Raw genomic sequence first — 18879 nt, 5'->3', positions numbered from 1 at the left:
TTCCCTCTCCCTTCTCTTTGTCAGTTCGGTTTGGTGGTTGTGCGCATTACGAGCTCTGTGCGGTAGTCCCTCTTCTATCTCTCCCCTCTGTTTTTCACCTTCAGCGCATTATGGTTGTTAGTTTCCTCTCCCTGATTTCTCTGTTTGCCCGGTTTGATATGCTCGGTTGATGATTTTGAAGCTACATGTTGCATCCATGATCGATTTGGTTTATGATTTTGAAGCTTTTTACTTTGCGATTTCAATTGGCAATGTTACTTGGATTGGTGCTTTGCCGTAAGCTTTGGATTTGGTGCTTGATTTTCTGTTAGCAATGTTTCGGGTGCTTTGTACGTGATCTGTTTGATTTGTGAATTTGATCTGTTCTTTTTTGTTTTATTGGGATAATTAAATACCCAACACCCTAAGTAATGCTTCTCGACATATTTGTTGTGTATGGTTTGTGATTTGCATTTTCTTTTTTTGTTTTGGGATGATTACATGCATAGCTCTCGAAACACCCCTTCATGGTGGCTTTGCCCTCTTTAGTTTCCGGTGCTAGATTTGTTAAGGAAAAATGTGGGATTTTATCATGAATTTTAATATGTGAGTAGGCATTTGAAAAATGGATGAAAGTTAGTGCTGGATTTGTTGATAGCAATATTTCAAGTGAAGTGCTTGTTTTGTATATGGGTTGGGATTTTAACATAAATTTGGATATTTGAGCGTGAATTTGAAAAATGGATGGAAGATGGTGCTAAATTTGTTAATAGCTATGTTTTTGGTATTGTGTGTTTTAAATATGGGTTGAGATTTTATTATTGATTTTTTCATGGTAGTAAGAAATCGATAAATGTATGAAACGTAGTGCTGCATTTGCTAATAGCAATGTTTGGTGTTGTGTATGTTTTGATAAAGCTCATAAAATAGAGGTTAAATATGGGTTTGCTGATATGCCCTTTGATTTCTTAAGGTTGATTTGGCCTTCATATGTCTCCCCTTATCTGTGTGGAGGTGTGTGGTTGGTGTGTGGAGGTGGTGGTGTCTGTGTGGAGCTAGTGGTTTGTGGTTGTGAATGTGGTGGTGTCTGTGTGGAGCTAGTGGTTTGTGGTTGTGGAGGTGTTGGTTAGTGTGCGGTTCTGTCTATGTGGAGGTATTGGGGTGTGGAGGAGGTTATGTGGTGGATGTGTTGGTGTCTCGATGTGCCAATGTGTGGAGATGTTGGTGTGGAAATGGTGGTGTGGAAATGGAGGTGTTAGTGTCAGTGTGGTGTTTGTGTGGTGTCTGTGTCGTGGCGTATGGAGATGGTGGTGTTTGTGTGGAGGTTTTGGTGTGTGTTTGTGGATGTGGTGGTTAGTGCGTGGTCGTGTTTGTGTGGAGGTGGTGTTGGTGGTCGTGTCTATGTGGTGGTCGTGTCGTGTCTGGTGGTGTTTAGTGGAGGTGTTGTTATCTGTGTTGTGTACGTATGATAGTGTGCAGAGGTGGTGGTGTCTATGTGGAGGCGCTGGTGCATGGTCGTGGAGGTGATGGTTAGTGTGGAGGTGTTGGTGTGTGGAGGTGTTGGTGTCTTCAAGTGTCGGTGTGTGGAGGTGTTGGTGATGATAGTATGACATCTCTATTTTTTCTTTGATTTGTGATATTGTGGCATTTATAGTCATATTAAATAGTTCTTTCTCATGCTAGTAATACAATAGTTAAGACAAAAAATATTGGTTCATCTGTAATATGGGATAAAGAGATGAAAGTAATATTTTGCAGTCTTTGCCTCAAAGAGGTCGATGGTTAATGCGTCGTTCTGTTTGTGTGGAGATGTTAGTGTGTGGAGGTGGTGGTCGTGGTGTGGTGGATGTGTTGGTGTCTTGATGTGTCGGTTTGTGGAGGTGTTGGTGTGGAAGTGGTTGTGTGTGTGCCAACTTTGGTGGAGGTGTTGTCATCTGTGTGATGGTGTCTGTGTGGAGGTGTTTGTGTGTGCTTTTGGAGGTGGTGGTTAGCGTGTGTTTGTGTGGAGGTGGTGGTTAGCGTGTGTTTGTGTGGAGGTGTTGGTGTGTGATTTTGGAGGTGGTGGTTAGCGTGTGTTTGTGTTTGTATGGAGATGTTGGTGTGTGGAGATGGTGCTAGTGGTGTGGCGAATGTGTTGGTGTCTTCAAGTGTCGGTGTGTGGAGGTGTTGATGTGGAGGTGGTGGTAATGATATTATGAGATTCCTATTTTTTTCTTTGATCTGTGATACTGTGGCATTTATAGTCATGTTAAATAGTTTTTTTCTCATGCTAGTAATACAATGGCTAAGACAAAAGAGGTTGGTTCATCTGTAATATGGGATAAACAGACGAAAGTAATATTTTGCAACCTTTGCCTCAAGAAGGACCGTGGTTAGTGTGTGGTTCTATTTATGTGGAGTTGTTGGTGTGTGGTGTGGTGGATGTGTTGGTGTGTGGAGATGTTGGTGTGGAGATGGTGGTGTCAGGTGGAAGTGCTAGTGTTTGGGTGGTGTATGTGTCCTGTATGGTGGTGTCTGTGTGGACATGTGTGGAAATGGTGATATCTATATGGAGTTTTTTGTGTGTGGTTGTAGAAGTGGTGGTTAGTGCGTTGTTGTGTTTGTGTGAAGGTAGTGGTGTGTGAAGTGTGGTGTGGTGGATGCATTGGTGTCTTCATGTTCCAGTGTGTGGAGGTATTAGTGTTGAGGTGGTGGTGTCTAGTGGATGTGTTGTTGTTTGTGTGGTGTTTGTGTCGTGTTCGGTGGTGTTTGTGTTGTGTCTGGTGGTTTCTATGTGGTGGTGTGTAGAGGTGGTGATGTTTGTGTGGAGGTGGTGGTGTGTGGTTATGGAGTGTTGTGGAGGTGGTGGTTAGTGTGTGGTTGTGTTTGTGTGGAGGTGGTGTGGTGGATGTGTTGGTGTCTTCATGTGTCTATGTGTGGAGGAAGTGGTGATGATATTATGACATTCCCATTAATATTCATGTTAAATAGTTTTTTTCTCATTCTAGTAATACAATTGTTAAGACAAAATTTGTTGGTTCATCTATAATATGGGATAAAGAAACAAAATTAATATTTAGCGACATTCACCTCAAGGAGGTAAATCTGGGAAATAGACCAAAAACCTATTTCAACAAGGAAGAGAGACAAAACATTATTAGAAAATTCAAGGAAATTAAAAACATAGTGTGATAGGACGCAGTTAAAAAATAAGTGGGATCAGCTAAAGAATAGTTGAAAAATCTGAAAGGAATTCGAGCCAGGATCAACGTGCTTGGGGTAGAATCCGGTCAAACGAATGATTAATGCTTCCGAAGAATGGTGGGCAGAGAGACTTGCGGTGAGCTTTTTTTACGTGTCCCATATTTTTGTCATTTTTTAATTTGTTTTTAAATTCAACTTCATGTAATATAAATTTGTAGGTTGTGTCTACTGCAAAAAAATTTAAATACAGTGGAATCAATCCTAAGTTGGAGAAATTAGACCATATGTTTAGGGGTGTCGTGGCAACGAGCAACAATGCATGCGTCCTCAGTGAGACAGAGTTTGGTGGTATCATAAAAAAATTGGGAGCTGACCAAAAGGGTGATTCCACTAAAGGCACCTGCCCAGACCTCCATGAAGTTGACTCTATATGTCGCTCTAAGCGTCACTAGGTTGAAAATAAAAAGAAAGCAAAAGCTACTTCCTTAGAAGCCAAATATCACAATTAATGGCTTCATGCACCAATGACTTCAGCACATCTCGAGCAACTTCTGTCCAGCAGGTTGTGCAAATTATGGATTAAACTCTAAAACTTTCGGAGGACATGTCGTTTTATTTGATTTATGGAAGTTGCTTGCAGATTCGACCCGAAAATAGTTTTTCATCACGATATCCGCTAACCGTATGATGACTTACCCACAATATTTTTATGGGAACATGAACAATTAAGATAGATTTTTTTAATTAGATTCGCGTGGCACATTTCTTTATGTTTATAATTTTCATTGTGCTCTACATATTTAAACTATTTTGGACATGTTGCTTTACATTAGAGTTTTTTATTCCTCGTAATGTTTTCTATTTACTTATGTAACGTTATTTGCTTGTGTTGGTTTTGTTCATAGTCTTATATTATTGTAGCTAATTCATTGATGCTTATGTGTTAACCACTTAGATATCGAAATATATGGATGCAACTAGAGAGAGGCGTAGAAGAAGAGTTGAAGCTCTCATAGGTTTGATGTGCGAATATTTCATGACAGAATTGGGTAAGGAGCAGGGGATTGAAAAGCTCTACAGTGACAGTATGAGTGTGATTCATCTTGCTAAGAACGTTATTTTCATTCCAGGATGAAACACATCCGGCTCGGGTATTATTTCATTTGATCTCTTATAGAAGATGAGTAATTATTTTTGTAAAAGATACATACAACTAAAAATCCAACGAATATGCTGACAAAGGTGGTGACGGTTGAGAAACTGAATCTGTGCTTGGCTGCAGTTGGATTTCATAAAAATTGAGACGATAAGGCACACCACGGACGTGATCGCATGACGTGATTATGAAGGTGATTCGGATGAAAGTGCAGGTACAGAGGACTGGACTCGGTGCTATCAGTTTCCAAGTGAGAGATTGTTAGGTGTGGAGTCTGAGAGGAGCACCCATGATCAACAAGTAGGCTGGCTTTCTCACAGACAGTGCTCCCGGTACCTTAGCGTCGGGCTATGGGTGCTCAAGCGCTCATTGGTTGTTCACAGACCGAGCAGGTGGAAATCTAGTGCACACTTTGGGCGCTTAGGCACCAATGGGGTCTTAAGCGCTCACTTTTGGCGCTGGGGGGCCAGTTACCCGAGAGCTTGACGCCTAGTTGGCCAGAGCAGTTAGTGACGTGATTATAGTTTTTAATCCCAATTTCAAGCTTTTTTGTTGAGTTTTGTTGTTTCTTTATTCTGTCTTTTTTGACAAGCATCCCAGTGAAGGTGAAGAGTGTTGAAGAGATAGATTTCGGTGATTCAGTGTTATTTTTTCTTTGGATTTAAGAAGGAAGATTGTTGGTGCAAGTGTTGTACGTTTCTTCGGGTGAGTGTGGAGAAGAAACTTGTGTGAGTTTTTTGTAAAATTTTCTGAATTACATAGTAAAATTTGTGGTGGTGTGGCTATGGTTTTTCACGTTTTTGGGTTTTCTCACGTAAAATTTGTGTGTTTTTCTTATTGCTTTGATTGTGTTTCCTTAAATTTTTTGTTCCGGTTTTCTCAAATCCTGTGATCCTATTCCGCAGAGAAATTAAAAGGTGACTCTTTCGAAGTAGTTTCCTTAACAGATCATTTAGTCATTCAGCAATTTGTAATTACTGCATTTCTAAGAATGCATTCTATAATTTTGCTGTATTGCGTTAATTATTTTGCATCAATTTTATATTATTTTTCAAATAAATATTGTTTTATAAGATTAAAGGCATATAGTTATCAAATAAGCTCATTATAATGTCTGTAAATTTTCAAGAAAGACAATGATTTGGTTTGATTATGTTTTATACATAATTTAAACCTCGACTATTTGTATTTGGCAACCAAAGTCATAAAACATAGAGACATTACTAGTTACCAAAAACCAATTGTACGGTTAAAGACCTTTCAACATTAAAAATGACCTTCCTTTTAAAGATGCAATTATCATTGAGTTAAGGCATTTCCGAGCCTCTAGTGCTTGCCATTTATAAAAGTAGTTCATTCGATTCCGAGTATGCTTTCTTTCTATCGAAAATTTATCTATTGTATACTTCATTAGATCCCAAGACTTCCAATGAATACATTGTTGATCTTCTGAAGTTCTGGAGAGATTCCACAATTTTTACTCACTAGAGGAAAATCATTTTAGCTCTGGGGAATTGATGTAGAGTGTCAAAATGGTCTAACCATTAAGCCAATTCAGTTAAAGTACGCTCAATTTCTGATGACAAAACTCTAATTTAAATCATTTACTGTAAAATTTCAATTCATTTTTAATTAGCTTGATTATAATAAGATTCATAGTAGTTTTTATTTTCTTTGTGGAAGACTTTATTTGATTAGGAATTCAGATGTCTCAGAGATTTGGCATTAACAACAAATAATTGTTTGGTATCATTATTCTTGTTTTCTTGATGTTCTAAATTGATTTTCACAATTCAACAGCATGCAATACCTACAAAATATAGCCAAGCAGCTCACTATCCAAGCTTACTTGGCTCATGTTGGTCTAATCTACAATGAGATTGCCCAACTCAATATGGTACAATCAACTGACACCTATAAGCAAGCTAGACCAAAGGTAAGCAAGAATCTAAACAAGTTTTATTATCAAACAACAAATGCACAAATTTGATCTTTCTAGTTTAAACAAAACCAGTTCTAAAATAATTTCAGTGAAATGATGGAAGTACAAGGTTAATTTTCTTTCTAAGAAATTTTGGATCCGATTTTCATTTTAGCATTAATTGAAAAAACTCAAATGAACATCCTTATCATGGAATTTTTAAAAATAGCATAATTAGGGATTATTCTAATACACAAATATGGTGAGTTTTTGCCCTATGTTTGAACCTACAAAGAAAATTGTATCTAATTTATTTCAAAAACATTAAATAAAATTATTGAATTAAAGGTTCATAGACATATTGAATTCCTTTAATAGCTTCATAAAATATCTAATCCCAGTAACACATACATATAAGAATTCTTAAGATTTGTATTTTTTTCTTTACCCATAGCTCCCAAATCATCATGACGAACACATTGATATGTTTACATATGATCCTTCAAATGATAATATATTCAATACACGTATCAAATGTGTGGGAAAGTGATTTAGAGTTGCCATCTAAGAGAAAATCCTAGCAAACTTAATTTTTTTGTTAACCAAGCCTAGGTGTCACCTCAAACATAGAGTGATCTCAACATATTCCACTTGCACATGGATCACATTTGATTCATCATAAAAAATATCAAATACCCTAAAAAAGAATTTAATAACAATAATGATATTATAGCATTCCTATGAAGGCCTCTTATTTATCGTTGCACCCCCTAGGTTGAGTGATGTAAATTCATTTTACAATATGAGAAAATTATTTTATACAATCAAACGTAGAAAGTATACTGCTACACATTATTCAGTTCAAAAACAATTAAAATTGTCGCTTTAGTATCTCTTAAGAGGTTAAAGCTAATAAGTACCATTATCCTGAAGAGTGTAGAATTTCCTAATCTACCTCTAATGAAAACTGCTAAAATTAAACCGAAAAATTATTTAAAAAAATTCTCAGCTAATTGAAGAATTAGTGTTTCAGTGTCTGTTGAGAGTTGTAAATTGTAGCTCATAACCCTACCCTTCCACTTTCCACGTAAAGGTTACAATTAAAACTTTCAAGGTTAGAGGATGCCAAAAATTAAAGTTGGCATACTTGAAATATTTGGAATCACAAAAACAAATATATGATCTTACCTCCAAATAACATCCCAGTCTCCTACTCAGTTTTCTCTCTGAATTCCATTGTTTATCGTGAATGTTAGCATTTTTCCTAATTTGTTAATGATGGGAAATATGCATTCAATTCCTAAACCAAATGAAAATATAAAATTTATTAATGATGTGGACTCTTTCCTAATTTCGGTGAAATATGTATATTTCCATTTGAAATATCATTTGGCCACCAAGAAATTTGGGAATATATTATTATAGGCAAAAAATATAAGTTAAATTTTACAATTTTAATTGCTTCCGTCTATAGAAGAACAAAAAGAAAAACTTCTCGCCAATCCTAAAGAATTTACTTTCGAGCTGAGAAAAAGATGGGAAAACCAACAACACAATTAAGTGGACTATCTCTTCAATCTAACACCCATCCTTATGCTAGATAATGTGATAATTAGACACCAGTGATATTTTTAATTACTTTACTGCTCCTACAATAAATTGTCAAGCAAAAATTTATATATTTGAGGTTTATTTAACAAGAATAATGATTATTAATTAATAATTAATTTTCTTCTCTAATAAGCCCCTATACATATAATAAAAAAGGACCTCAAATTCATAAGAACTTGGAAGAATTTCCTTACTGAATCAATTTTCCAAAGATTCTATGGGCTCAGCCAACATAGAACAGACTAAAAAGCATTGTTATAAAACAAATTTTAAACAATACAAAGATAAAGAAAAGAAACCTTCTATAAAAATCTGAGTGAATGCATAATCTACAAATTCAGAACACCGTGTGTGGATATTCAAGACAATAAAATAGCAAAATATAAAAGTTACTCAAAAACAGGATCAAACCTTTGCTTCAAGCATTCCTCCCAATACCAAAAAAGCAGAAGAGAGTAGCCATCCTTGTTTTCTGGTAAAATATGCAAGGGTCTTTGTATGAGGCATTTCAACCTGCGGTTTGGCAATAACCTGAAAAGGCATAATTCGTTAATAGTCTAAAGACAAAGCTGTGCCCTTACATAATATAATAATTAATCTTTTGTTGAGGTGATTTAATCATATAAGAGACGCTAAGTACCACCTTCTTCATTCTCTCCAATTTCCCTAGAAAGGAATTTATAGGAAAGATGGAATGTTTCAACTGTCTACAGACTAGCCAGATACATATATATATGTACATACATACATATATATATATATATATATATATATATATATAGATACATAGATATTTGGTTGTAGAAATAAGGTACATCAAACTAGCTCTAGTTCATATTCATCTAGGGTGGAAGAATGTAGAGTTGTTATGCACTTTCTCAAGTCCATGAAAGAGGATAGGGAAGCACTGCAAAGTTTGGATTTTGTTTTTTGTCTTTAATATGCTAAACTGGCATTGGAATGAAAAATGTTTCTCTTACAATACTTTTATAAGATCATTCTTTTTTTTAAATTTAAATCTTCTGAGGATATTGAATCCTTGGACATCAAAGCATATATGTAATACATAGTGTAACTATGATGGTTAAAAAGTGGAGGAAAGTATAGGAGCTACAAGAGATGATGGATGTGTTGATATTTGGATTGCATTTTAAGAATTGCTATTTTATTTAGGAAGTTTTGAAGCTCTGAAGATCGTCACAATAAAGTTTGATAAATTTATTTACATGAATAAAAATGCTATTTAGAAAGACGTTCATTTAGAAGCTTCAATTAATGTGCAAGTGCACCACCTACCAACTGCAATAGTATTCTGAAGTATTTGGACAATAAGAATAATTCAGGTACAAAATAAAGGTTTATTAAGCAATCTTAAAGAGGAATGATAGTTACCATCCATTAAATATAAAAATAGACTTAAATAAGGTCACAGTTCTATTCAAAAGAAGAGCTCTACACAATGGGAAGGATAGATAAAAATTATAACGATCAACTTCACAATTATGGGATATTATTGTTACAGTGTAATAAGTCAAGAGAATAGGAGAAGATTATGAATTCTTCTGCTTTGATTTATTAAATGGTCGTCTTGTTTTTTTTTTTATTATTATTATTTTCTTTCTTTTTTTGCTCCTTCCTGATTAATGGTACTTGGAATGTTAAGAGTTTAAATATTAAAATGAAGAAGATGACATGCTTTAAAATTCTAAAGCTTCCATTTTGAGATCCACTAGTAAAAATAAAATTCAAAACTAAAAATTACTAAATTCTACATCGTAAATTATTAATTTTTTTTTGGGGATGATAAATTTTCTATTTCTACGTATTTTGATGACCGATAATCTTGTGAATTTTGTTTCCATCAAAATTTATGTTCGACAGTGAATAGAAAATATACTTTCCTTTGGTCTGAACTTCATCCAATAGGTTCTTGGTGGCCATCATTGGATGTTATTTGGGGCTTTAGAAAATCCCCACCCCCACACCTTTCTCGCGACATTAGCTGCAAGTGTCGCGTTACTATTCTCACACCACGACTACAGTGCCACAATCATGGCGGGTTGTAGTTTTGTGCCTGGACCGAACCAATCTAGTTTTCTTCGCAGTTGCGAAGTCAACCAACCCTTATGGGCCACTCCTTACTATCCAAACATCCAATACTGCTGCCTCACCCAGAAAACCCCTTCGCCTTATCGTTTTTCTGCAGCCTCAAACCTCTCAGTCATCTACCCCTCCGTTCTAGCATTGTTGTCGCCCCAACTGCCCCTTGTTACTGTTGTTCTAGCATTGTTGTCGCCTCAACTGCCCCAGCTGTCCAGCACACAGACACAAATATCATTGTCGCCGCTATCCAACCATCCAACAGTGTTGCCTCAACCAAAAAACCCCTTCACCTTATTGTTTTCCTGCAGCCCCCAGCCTCTCAGTCATCTACCCTTCCGTTCTAACATTGTTGTCGCCCCAACTTCCCCTTGTTACTGTTGTTTCAGCCCTCCTACTGTGTCATTGTCACCGAGGACAGCTAGGAAACACCACCTTCCTGTTGTTCTGACGCCACTCACTCAAACTCTTCGCTGCCACCATCCAGGATAGCAACAACACTTGATGTCCCTGCATTTTTGCACCTCCCCCTCGCTACCACCAGAATTCCTTTGCTGCCACCACACCCACCAACCATGCTGATCCATCTAGTCAACTTCAGCACCCTTAGGATACACTTTAGTGGAGTTTGCTTAGATTTGTATTTTCCCTTTCAAGTGTGTTGGTTGTAACCGTTTATTTGTCTTTTAGGAATAATATTTATTTTCCTGTTGTGGTTTGGGTTAACTCTGGTTTAGTATCAAAGTTAGTGTAATTCTAATCTCATTCTAAGGTTTCTAACATCCACTACACCTAAACCTATATCCACCTAAAATTTTTCTTTCTCACCCTAATCACCTTTACACATCTCATTCCACCTACCCACATTCCAAACCTAGTCATGCCGCCAAGGAGATAATCGTTGGAAGCTTGATCAAGGGGAAATGACACGATGTCGTTTATGAAAAATTCACAATTAGATATCCGGGGGATTTCTAGGGAGGATATGAAGTGGGAAAGCCGCCAACTAATATCGAAGCTTACCATCTTCGAGAGGCAATCCAGACGGGTCGCCCATAGGCACACGGACACTTGCCAAATAAAAGAGATAAAGTGAAAATTTTAGGGATGAAGAACCTTTGCTTCGAAGATGCAACCTGAAATATTTGAGAAGCCATAATTTTAAAGTAAATGTAGATTTACCATATTTCAACGACCACATGGAGTCAGATGAGGTCATTGAGTGGCTCCTGACTTCGTAATGTATCTTCGAGTGTCGGGGCGTTTCAACCGACTAAATGATGAAACTAGCCGCCAGAAAGCTGAAGAATAATGCATCATTTTGGTGGCAAAATCTAAAGTCCCTATGTCAGCTAGAAAAAAAGATTAAAATTACTACCCGGTCCAAGATGAAATATGAGATGGAATGTCAGTTCCTACCACCTCACTACAAACCAGATGTTCAAACCCTAGCTTCAAAAGTTGAGAGACCACAAACAACCACAACAATTTATAGACAGGGTTCAACAACAGGATATTAGAGTCAAAGTATACTTAGGAGAACATCCGAGTTGACCCCACCCGAAGAGATGCTAGTTCAAAAGGGAAACCAAAAGACGCCAACCAACATGCCAAAATTCATCCGTCATTGAATTTAGGCATACCGAACCAACTTGCACAACCAAGAGATTGATCTCATCACAGATCAGGGAGCAATTGAAGAGACAAACAATGATCTAGGAGAAGAAAATTTCAAAGAGGCTTCTCAACTTTCAGCTAACAAGAAATAAACGCCAACAATTTCAGTTGACCCCAGGAGAGAGACTCCAAGTGAGTTGATAGTAGCTGCTCTAAAAGGTAGAAAATATGAGGTAATGAGTATTCATACAGATTATGAGGTTGTGGTGCCTCAAACTAGATTTTGTAGACGTTTGGAAGAGCATCAAAAAGATTGACATTGAATGTCCCAAAAAGCTGTGAGTTTGAGGAGTCGATACTAGACACAGGGCAACTTCAGATAAAAGAATCTTAGACGTTTCAGATATATAGTCTATATCCCGAGTTTTCCTTATTGAAGAAGGTCCAACTTGTCAGATATTAGAAAATTTTGAGTTATTTCTTGAAGAAAATACAGTCATTTAAGTATTAAAATTAGTTCAACGATGAACCCCCCAAAAGAGGATCATATAGGATGGATGAATTGTAGTGTTGGGTATCACCTCAGGGTCTTTGTAGGAAAGAGAATCCTACAGTGAGATTCAGGTCCTACCAGAGAAGACGATGTTTCTCCTGAATGGTTACTAATGAGAGTGGCTCACTTTGCCACAGATTTCATCCCCAAATTTGAATCCTCCTTACATATTTGCTTGATGGAGAAAATAGATCGAGTACGAGGAGTGGAAGAGAAAAGTTACGGAACTAGTGTCTCGAATGTTACTTTGGAAAAAACTATGATTATATGCAACTACAACTCAGGTTATGCTAAAAGCAGATGTTATTTATTCTATTAGGATGTTTGAAATGAAATTGCTGGCATAAGTGAATTATCGAGGAGTTACAATAACTCTACCACTTTTAAAATGATTGATCTGACCACCATAAGGAGACAAAAACTTCGATTGATAAAGTCAAATCTCCCCCAACTCCATGATACTATCGCGAGAGCGACCAGGAGCCCTACCCCCTTCCGCCACATTAGCTATAGTGTCGTGGGACTGTTCTTCTGGCACTGTTATAGTGCCGCGACCGTGGCGTGCTGCAATTTCAAGCCCGAAATGAACCAGTCTAGTTGTTTTTGTTGTTGCGGAGTCGGTATACCATCCTAGGCCACTCCTCACTATCCACTTAATATATATTTGCATTTTTTATGTTTTAGAGTTTTTTTTTTTTTTGTGTTTTGTATCAAGACAACCGCCAATATCTCTTCTTCCCTTCAAGTGATGTATCACAGGGTTTCATGCACCAGTGAGCCTAGTGAGTCACATGAAAATTCTATCCAGCAGTTTATAAGAGTTATGGAAGATACTGCAAAAACTGATGAGGCCATGCCGCTTTACTTGTTCTCCATGAAATTGTTGGAAGACCCGACAAGTAGAGAGTTTTCATATCAATGAAAGTTGAGCGTAGGATGAATTATTTAAGATATCATTACGACAATCAAGATGCGTAAATTTTTTAGTTTATTTTATGGACTAATTTATATGGTTTGGATTTCATATTTTTTTTAAATTTCGATAGCTTCCAATTATTTCTTACAGTACAATGTTCATTATATGCTATCTTTTTACGTTAAATGTTGTTAAATCTGATTTAGTCTTCTTTTATAGTGATATATGCTTATACAATGAATATCATGGATAGAGAAAGACACGAGAGAATAATTACAGTTGCATTATGTTTATTGCAAAAATATTACAACTCATAGGTTGCTCGATCTCCCAACATTACTTCTACTTACATAGGCGACAAGTGGGTAGGGGAATTGCTTGCGGGTCACCCCACAAAATTTAACATGTTCCGAATGACAAACTATTTTAATTGAATTGTTGAAGAAATTGCACATAAATCATGGTCTTTATGGCTCATCCAGGATGACTTTAAGAGAGGTGTTAGTTATTAACACTCTATAATTTATCACAAAGTGAGTCCGTGAGGAATGTCATGGAACACTTCCCAATAATCTTTTGAATCTATCAACAAATACTTCTCAGTTGGGTAAACTGTTCTAATTAGTTTGTCATCAAAAGTTATCGTCCCCGAAAACCCTACATTCCAAAGCATACCTATGCAAATTTCACAAGATCACAATTATGTGTCATATTTTAATATAGTTTCATGTATTTATATTTCCCTAAATTTATTTGAACACAATGTCTCTAATATATTTGATAACTATTTTAGGATTGTATTAGAATGATTGATAGTACACATGTTGATGCGCGTGTTTTCAAAAGTGAAAAGATTGCATACATTCGATGATGTAGATCACTGACACAAAATATGATGGTTATATGTGATTTCAATATGTGTTCTACATTTGTGATGGTCAGATGGGAATGCAGTGCACATAACTGTCGTATTTTCAAATTTGTTACGATAACTCATAAGTATAACTTCTTGAAGCCACCTCCAGGTTAGCTCAAATATTAACAAATGAAATAATAATATCTTGTGCAATATTAATGATTTTATTTATAACAAGGAAATATTATTTAATTGACGCTTGATGTCTATTACAAAGAGAATATCTCAAACTCTTTCCTGATATCACATTCTTGATTTTGAGAGGGCTAGCAATGTCACTCGGAGTAGGAAAAAGATGTTCAACAAAAGACATACGAGATGTCATTCAAAGGACATTTAGAGTTTGAAAGAAGAAATGAGTCACACTGCGTAATATGCCTACATATTCGTTTTCCAAACAAGTGCAGATTGTGGTCGCCACTATGGCTCTCCATAACTTTATTCATTGACATCCTTCGAGCAATTACTGACTTCAATAGAGCCGAAATTGATTTGCATGAGACTTACACCCAGGATGGGGAAGGGGCATGCAAGATGATATAGTTGAGGGAGCGAATTACAAATGCTATTATTCGAGGCTGAATGGAGGGAACATATGTATTCTTGTTGTTACTTTATTTGTAATGTGTTATGTAAATGTTTATTGTTTGGTGTATCAATACTTTTAAACAAGTGAAATATTTTGAATTTCAATTTTACTTATAGTTCTTATGTGTGCATTCTTTCCCACCTGAATGGTCAATGAGGCAACCATGGATGTAATATATAATATAATTTTTTTATTGCTTGCTTTTTTTAGGACTATAATGAGACATTTGACCTTAAAGGTTCTTTTAGATAGCCAATATGTCACTATTTGTTCTTGTCATATGTGAAATTTCAATGACAACCAAATTTCTCTCTTTCTTTAGTGTTATGATACTTCAGGTTCTTCTGGATGGACTTTTTTTAGATGACATGCATATAAAACACACGCAAGCTAGGTATTAAATAGGTTAAAGTTACCCAAGAACTTTTTTTTTATAAGGTTTGTTGTCTTCTTGTAGTGATAGATTCATTAGTTACGTGTTGTGTTCTCTGAAAACTTACAACTACATAAAACTTTAATTTATTATTTCTATTATTCATTTTCACTAACGTTGCATTTAAGGATCTGTGCTTTGTAGTTTTAAGCCTTCAAGCATGATGAGTTTGAGGATTTCCAGAACCTCTAGAGCATCGTATTGCTACTGTGGACTACAATGTTCGCTACTTACTTCGCGACAACCATGTAGTTACGAGAGAGTTTTTCAAGTGTCCAAGAAAAAGAGCAGAATGTTGCGACTTCTTTAGGTGGGCGAATGGGTAGGAGGATTCCACTTGATCAGACATAGAGAGTTTCATTGGAAAACAGCTTATCGTGTGACATAATCAAGTGTATTTTAAAAATGATATTATCATATTATTAATTATTATTTTATTTTATTTTTTTAAATTTTGATTGTCGTGTTACTCACCGTTTAGTGAGGTGTCTATTTTTTACTTTGTAATGTTTGAACTGAATATTTGTTTTCAAGTATGAAATGTGTTAGTATTAACATTTCTATTATAAACAACATTACAATATATGGGCAAAAAGCTCATTTATTCAGAAATAGCCGCAGTACAGTTGTTTCAAAACTATAAAAAATAAACCTACAGTCAGCTTATCAGCTGCAGCTTTTGCAGTCCTTCCTGCCACAGTTGCTGCGCAACAACTTTTAAATAAGTTGCAGCTGCCCCAAATAGACCCTAACTATGTATAGTTTATCTTAAGAGCAACTTTCATCTTTCTTTTAACATTTTGATTCATCAGCGGTATTTGGAGAAGACTTGAAAAAACTTTGATGTTAAAACTTGTTTATGCAGCATCCAAGCTATGTTTGAAAATTGGAAAAATAATCATATTGAAGATGATCTTACGATCCATGAGATACTTCTTTCATTGACGCTATTGGTCTATCAGAGGAAACAAAAAATGCTTTGAAAGAAACAAGAATGATGACAAAAACATTTTTACTAATATTGTTACAATAGCCAACTTTTGGATATCTTCATCTCAAACGGCTAATGATGATGATTGTAAAAAACCATGATGGAATTGAGCATCCATGAGAATACAAAAGAGTTCTATGTTCTATCAGTGCAGCCTCTATTTGGCTATCTTACCAATTTCTTTTATTTCATTCTTTTATTTTTTTATATTGTTGTTGTGTCATAACCTTTTAATGATTAAGGGTCTTCATCTAGCTTTTTAATAAAATAAAATTAAAAAAAGTTAACCATAATAAGTAATAAAAAAGAGAGATGAGAATAATTCAACTTTTTGTGAAGAATAATAAAACTTGTCCATTATTTCAATGTGCAATCAAAATAATAAAACGGGAACATTTTTGTAAAATTTCCTCAAAACCAAAAAATCAATACAGATTGAAATACAACCAATCAGACAAAGATTGCAGTTGTGCACATTATGCTTAAATTGTTTATCCAATCCTAATACACATATATAATAACTCCAAAAGTCAACCAAATAAATTAAAACTCTTATCCATTCTTCATTTGGAGGAATCCCATTCAGCTCTGTTTCTAAACCCCTCCAATACAAAGGAGTGCTCTATTCCCTGAGCAATCTCCTTCAAAAACACTCTCCTAAATGGTCCCAATAACAGCAAGGAAACACCACTTAAACACCAAAAAGTAAACAAGGTCAAAAGGGGAAAAAAAAGACTGCTCAAGTTTCTTTGCTCTCCTAAAATCTTAAAAAATTTCTAGTGTTTAAGTTGCATTTTGATCCAACGCACAAAATCAAACAGTCATTTTATATGATTTGTCCATAAGATTTATTATACCTTGGAATATTACATATTTATAGATTAAGGGATCAAATTGCAATCTAGATATGGGATAGAAATCGCAAGCTATTGAGATCAGGCGTAATCAGACAAATTTGATTACCATGGGAATCACATCTCACAAACTTGGAACATAAGCCAACCTCGGTTTGTGTGTAAGTGGTCATATGGCATTATTGGAAACTAAGTCATTTCTCATTTTTTAAGTTGGCCGCTTGGTATCTGTGCAAATAAAATATTAGCTCTCAATTAGTGTAAGCAATCTTGGAACTAATGACTTCAACTTACCATCTTCGGTAAAGGTGTTAGTTGCATGTGAGAAGATACTTTCAGGTACATAAATTATAAAAGTTACCTTAAGCTTCTTCTTTAATTGGGAACAAGTGTAAATGGGTTTTAGGATGGGTTGGTGAGTATCCCTATCCTTAAACATCATTTGTGGCTAATTTGATAGTGAATTACAGCATTTCTCCTCTCTTACGAATATTTGTGTCTATTATCCCCATATTGTTTAATATTTTTTGTATTTGATTTTGATGCATCATATTTCACTCCTAGGAAGGTGTTTTTTTAGCTAAGACATTACATTATTAACAGAAATTAAGTAAAATTTAATTAATATATAACTGAATCCACTAAGGTGACCTACATTTATCGAAAGCTTTATTTGGTTTATCTTATTCACAAAAAGAAAGTTTCAATTTAATATATATGTACTTCAAATAAATTTGTACAGTAAGAAATGGTTAGAATCATGCCATAGCACCAAAATTAAAGAAAAACCAATACAACAACAACAAAACAACAAAGCCTTAATCCCACTATGTGGGGTCGGCTACATGAATCCTTTTTCTCCATTGCGTCCTATTTAGTATCATATTTTCATTTAGTTCTAGTAAATTAAGATCATTTTTAATACAATAAGCCCAAGTCTTCCTAGGTCTACCTCTGCTTTTCTTAACACAAGTCGAATTTAAAACATCTACTCTCCTAATCGGATCATCTAATGGTCGACGTTTAATATGACCAAACCATCTAAGACGACTTTCTCTAATTTTGTCTGTCACAGGAGCTACACCAACCCTATCACGAATATATTCATTCCGCATTTTGTCTCTAAGTGTAAAGCCACTCATCCACCTAATCATTCTCATCTCGGCAACACTTAACTTACTTCTTACTTCTCTATTTACTTGAGACTAATTTATTTCTTGAGACTAATTTATTTCTTACTTCTCTATTTACTTCAGTCTACCATACATAAACATAATTGCTTGGTAGATGTCTGGCAGGAAGTTGTCCATCTCAACTAACAACAACAACATGACTTTATCCATTGTGTTCTACCGAGTGTCGTATTTTCATCTAGTTCTAATAAGTTATGATAAATTCTTAAACAACATGCCCACATCTTTTTAAGTCAAGTTTACATGTATTATACGTGTTTGCTTCTGTTTTTCGTTCTACATTTTGGTAGGATTTTCATATATACTTTCTCGTTCCTATTAAGACATTTTTAATATTTGCTTGATGAGGATGATGTTATGAAGGCAAAGCAGCCTAATTTACTATTGGCTTTACACTTATCTTACATGAGAAAGAACTTTTTCTAATGTTTGTGTTGTCATCAGATCTTGATTTATGGTTGGAGATTGCACTTGAGGAGGATATTTCGGAAGGAAGAGGATGTGAAAGATAGACAAAGGATAAAGTTTATGAAATGCGGGTATGGTAACATATTGAAAAATATGAAGGAAGAATTTTACATATTTTTCATATTTCGATGAGTAGGGTGGATACATTATTTATATGAGAGACATAACCCATAAGGAGAGAAAAAAAATGGGAAGTTTATCAGTGGAATGATTTTTGTCCATAGGTTTGATCAGAGTGAATGGTAGGTGATCAAATAAATTCTAACATTTAAATTCTTGATTTTAAATTTCTTCGACTGAATCAAATGCTCTGTCAGTCGCCATTCGCCCCACCAGCATCCATCGCCAGCCGCTACCTGACATTAGCTGCCCACCGCTAGGCGCATGCCACCCTTCATA

General features: G+C 35.5%; 1 protein-coding gene across 1 annotated transcript in view; it reads right to left on the bottom strand.

Moving 5' to 3' along the window:
* LOC110038429 (CCAAT/enhancer-binding protein zeta) overlaps positions 1-18879 on the bottom strand; it is a 46796-nt gene that overhangs the window by 22609 nt on the left and 5308 nt on the right. The window contains 1 exon segment of the mRNA XM_020743276.1: positions 8262-8381. Coding sequence (XP_020598935.1) covers positions 8262-8381 — 120 coding nt within the window.

The sequence above is a fragment of the Phalaenopsis equestris genome, unplaced genomic scaffold, assembly GCF_001263595.1.
Source record: "Phalaenopsis equestris unplaced genomic scaffold, ASM126359v1 Scaffold232799, whole genome shotgun sequence".
In the NCBI taxonomy this organism is placed as follows: Eukaryota; Viridiplantae; Streptophyta; class Magnoliopsida; order Asparagales; family Orchidaceae; genus Phalaenopsis; species Phalaenopsis equestris.
This window is presented reverse-complemented; position numbering and strand designations above follow the sequence as displayed.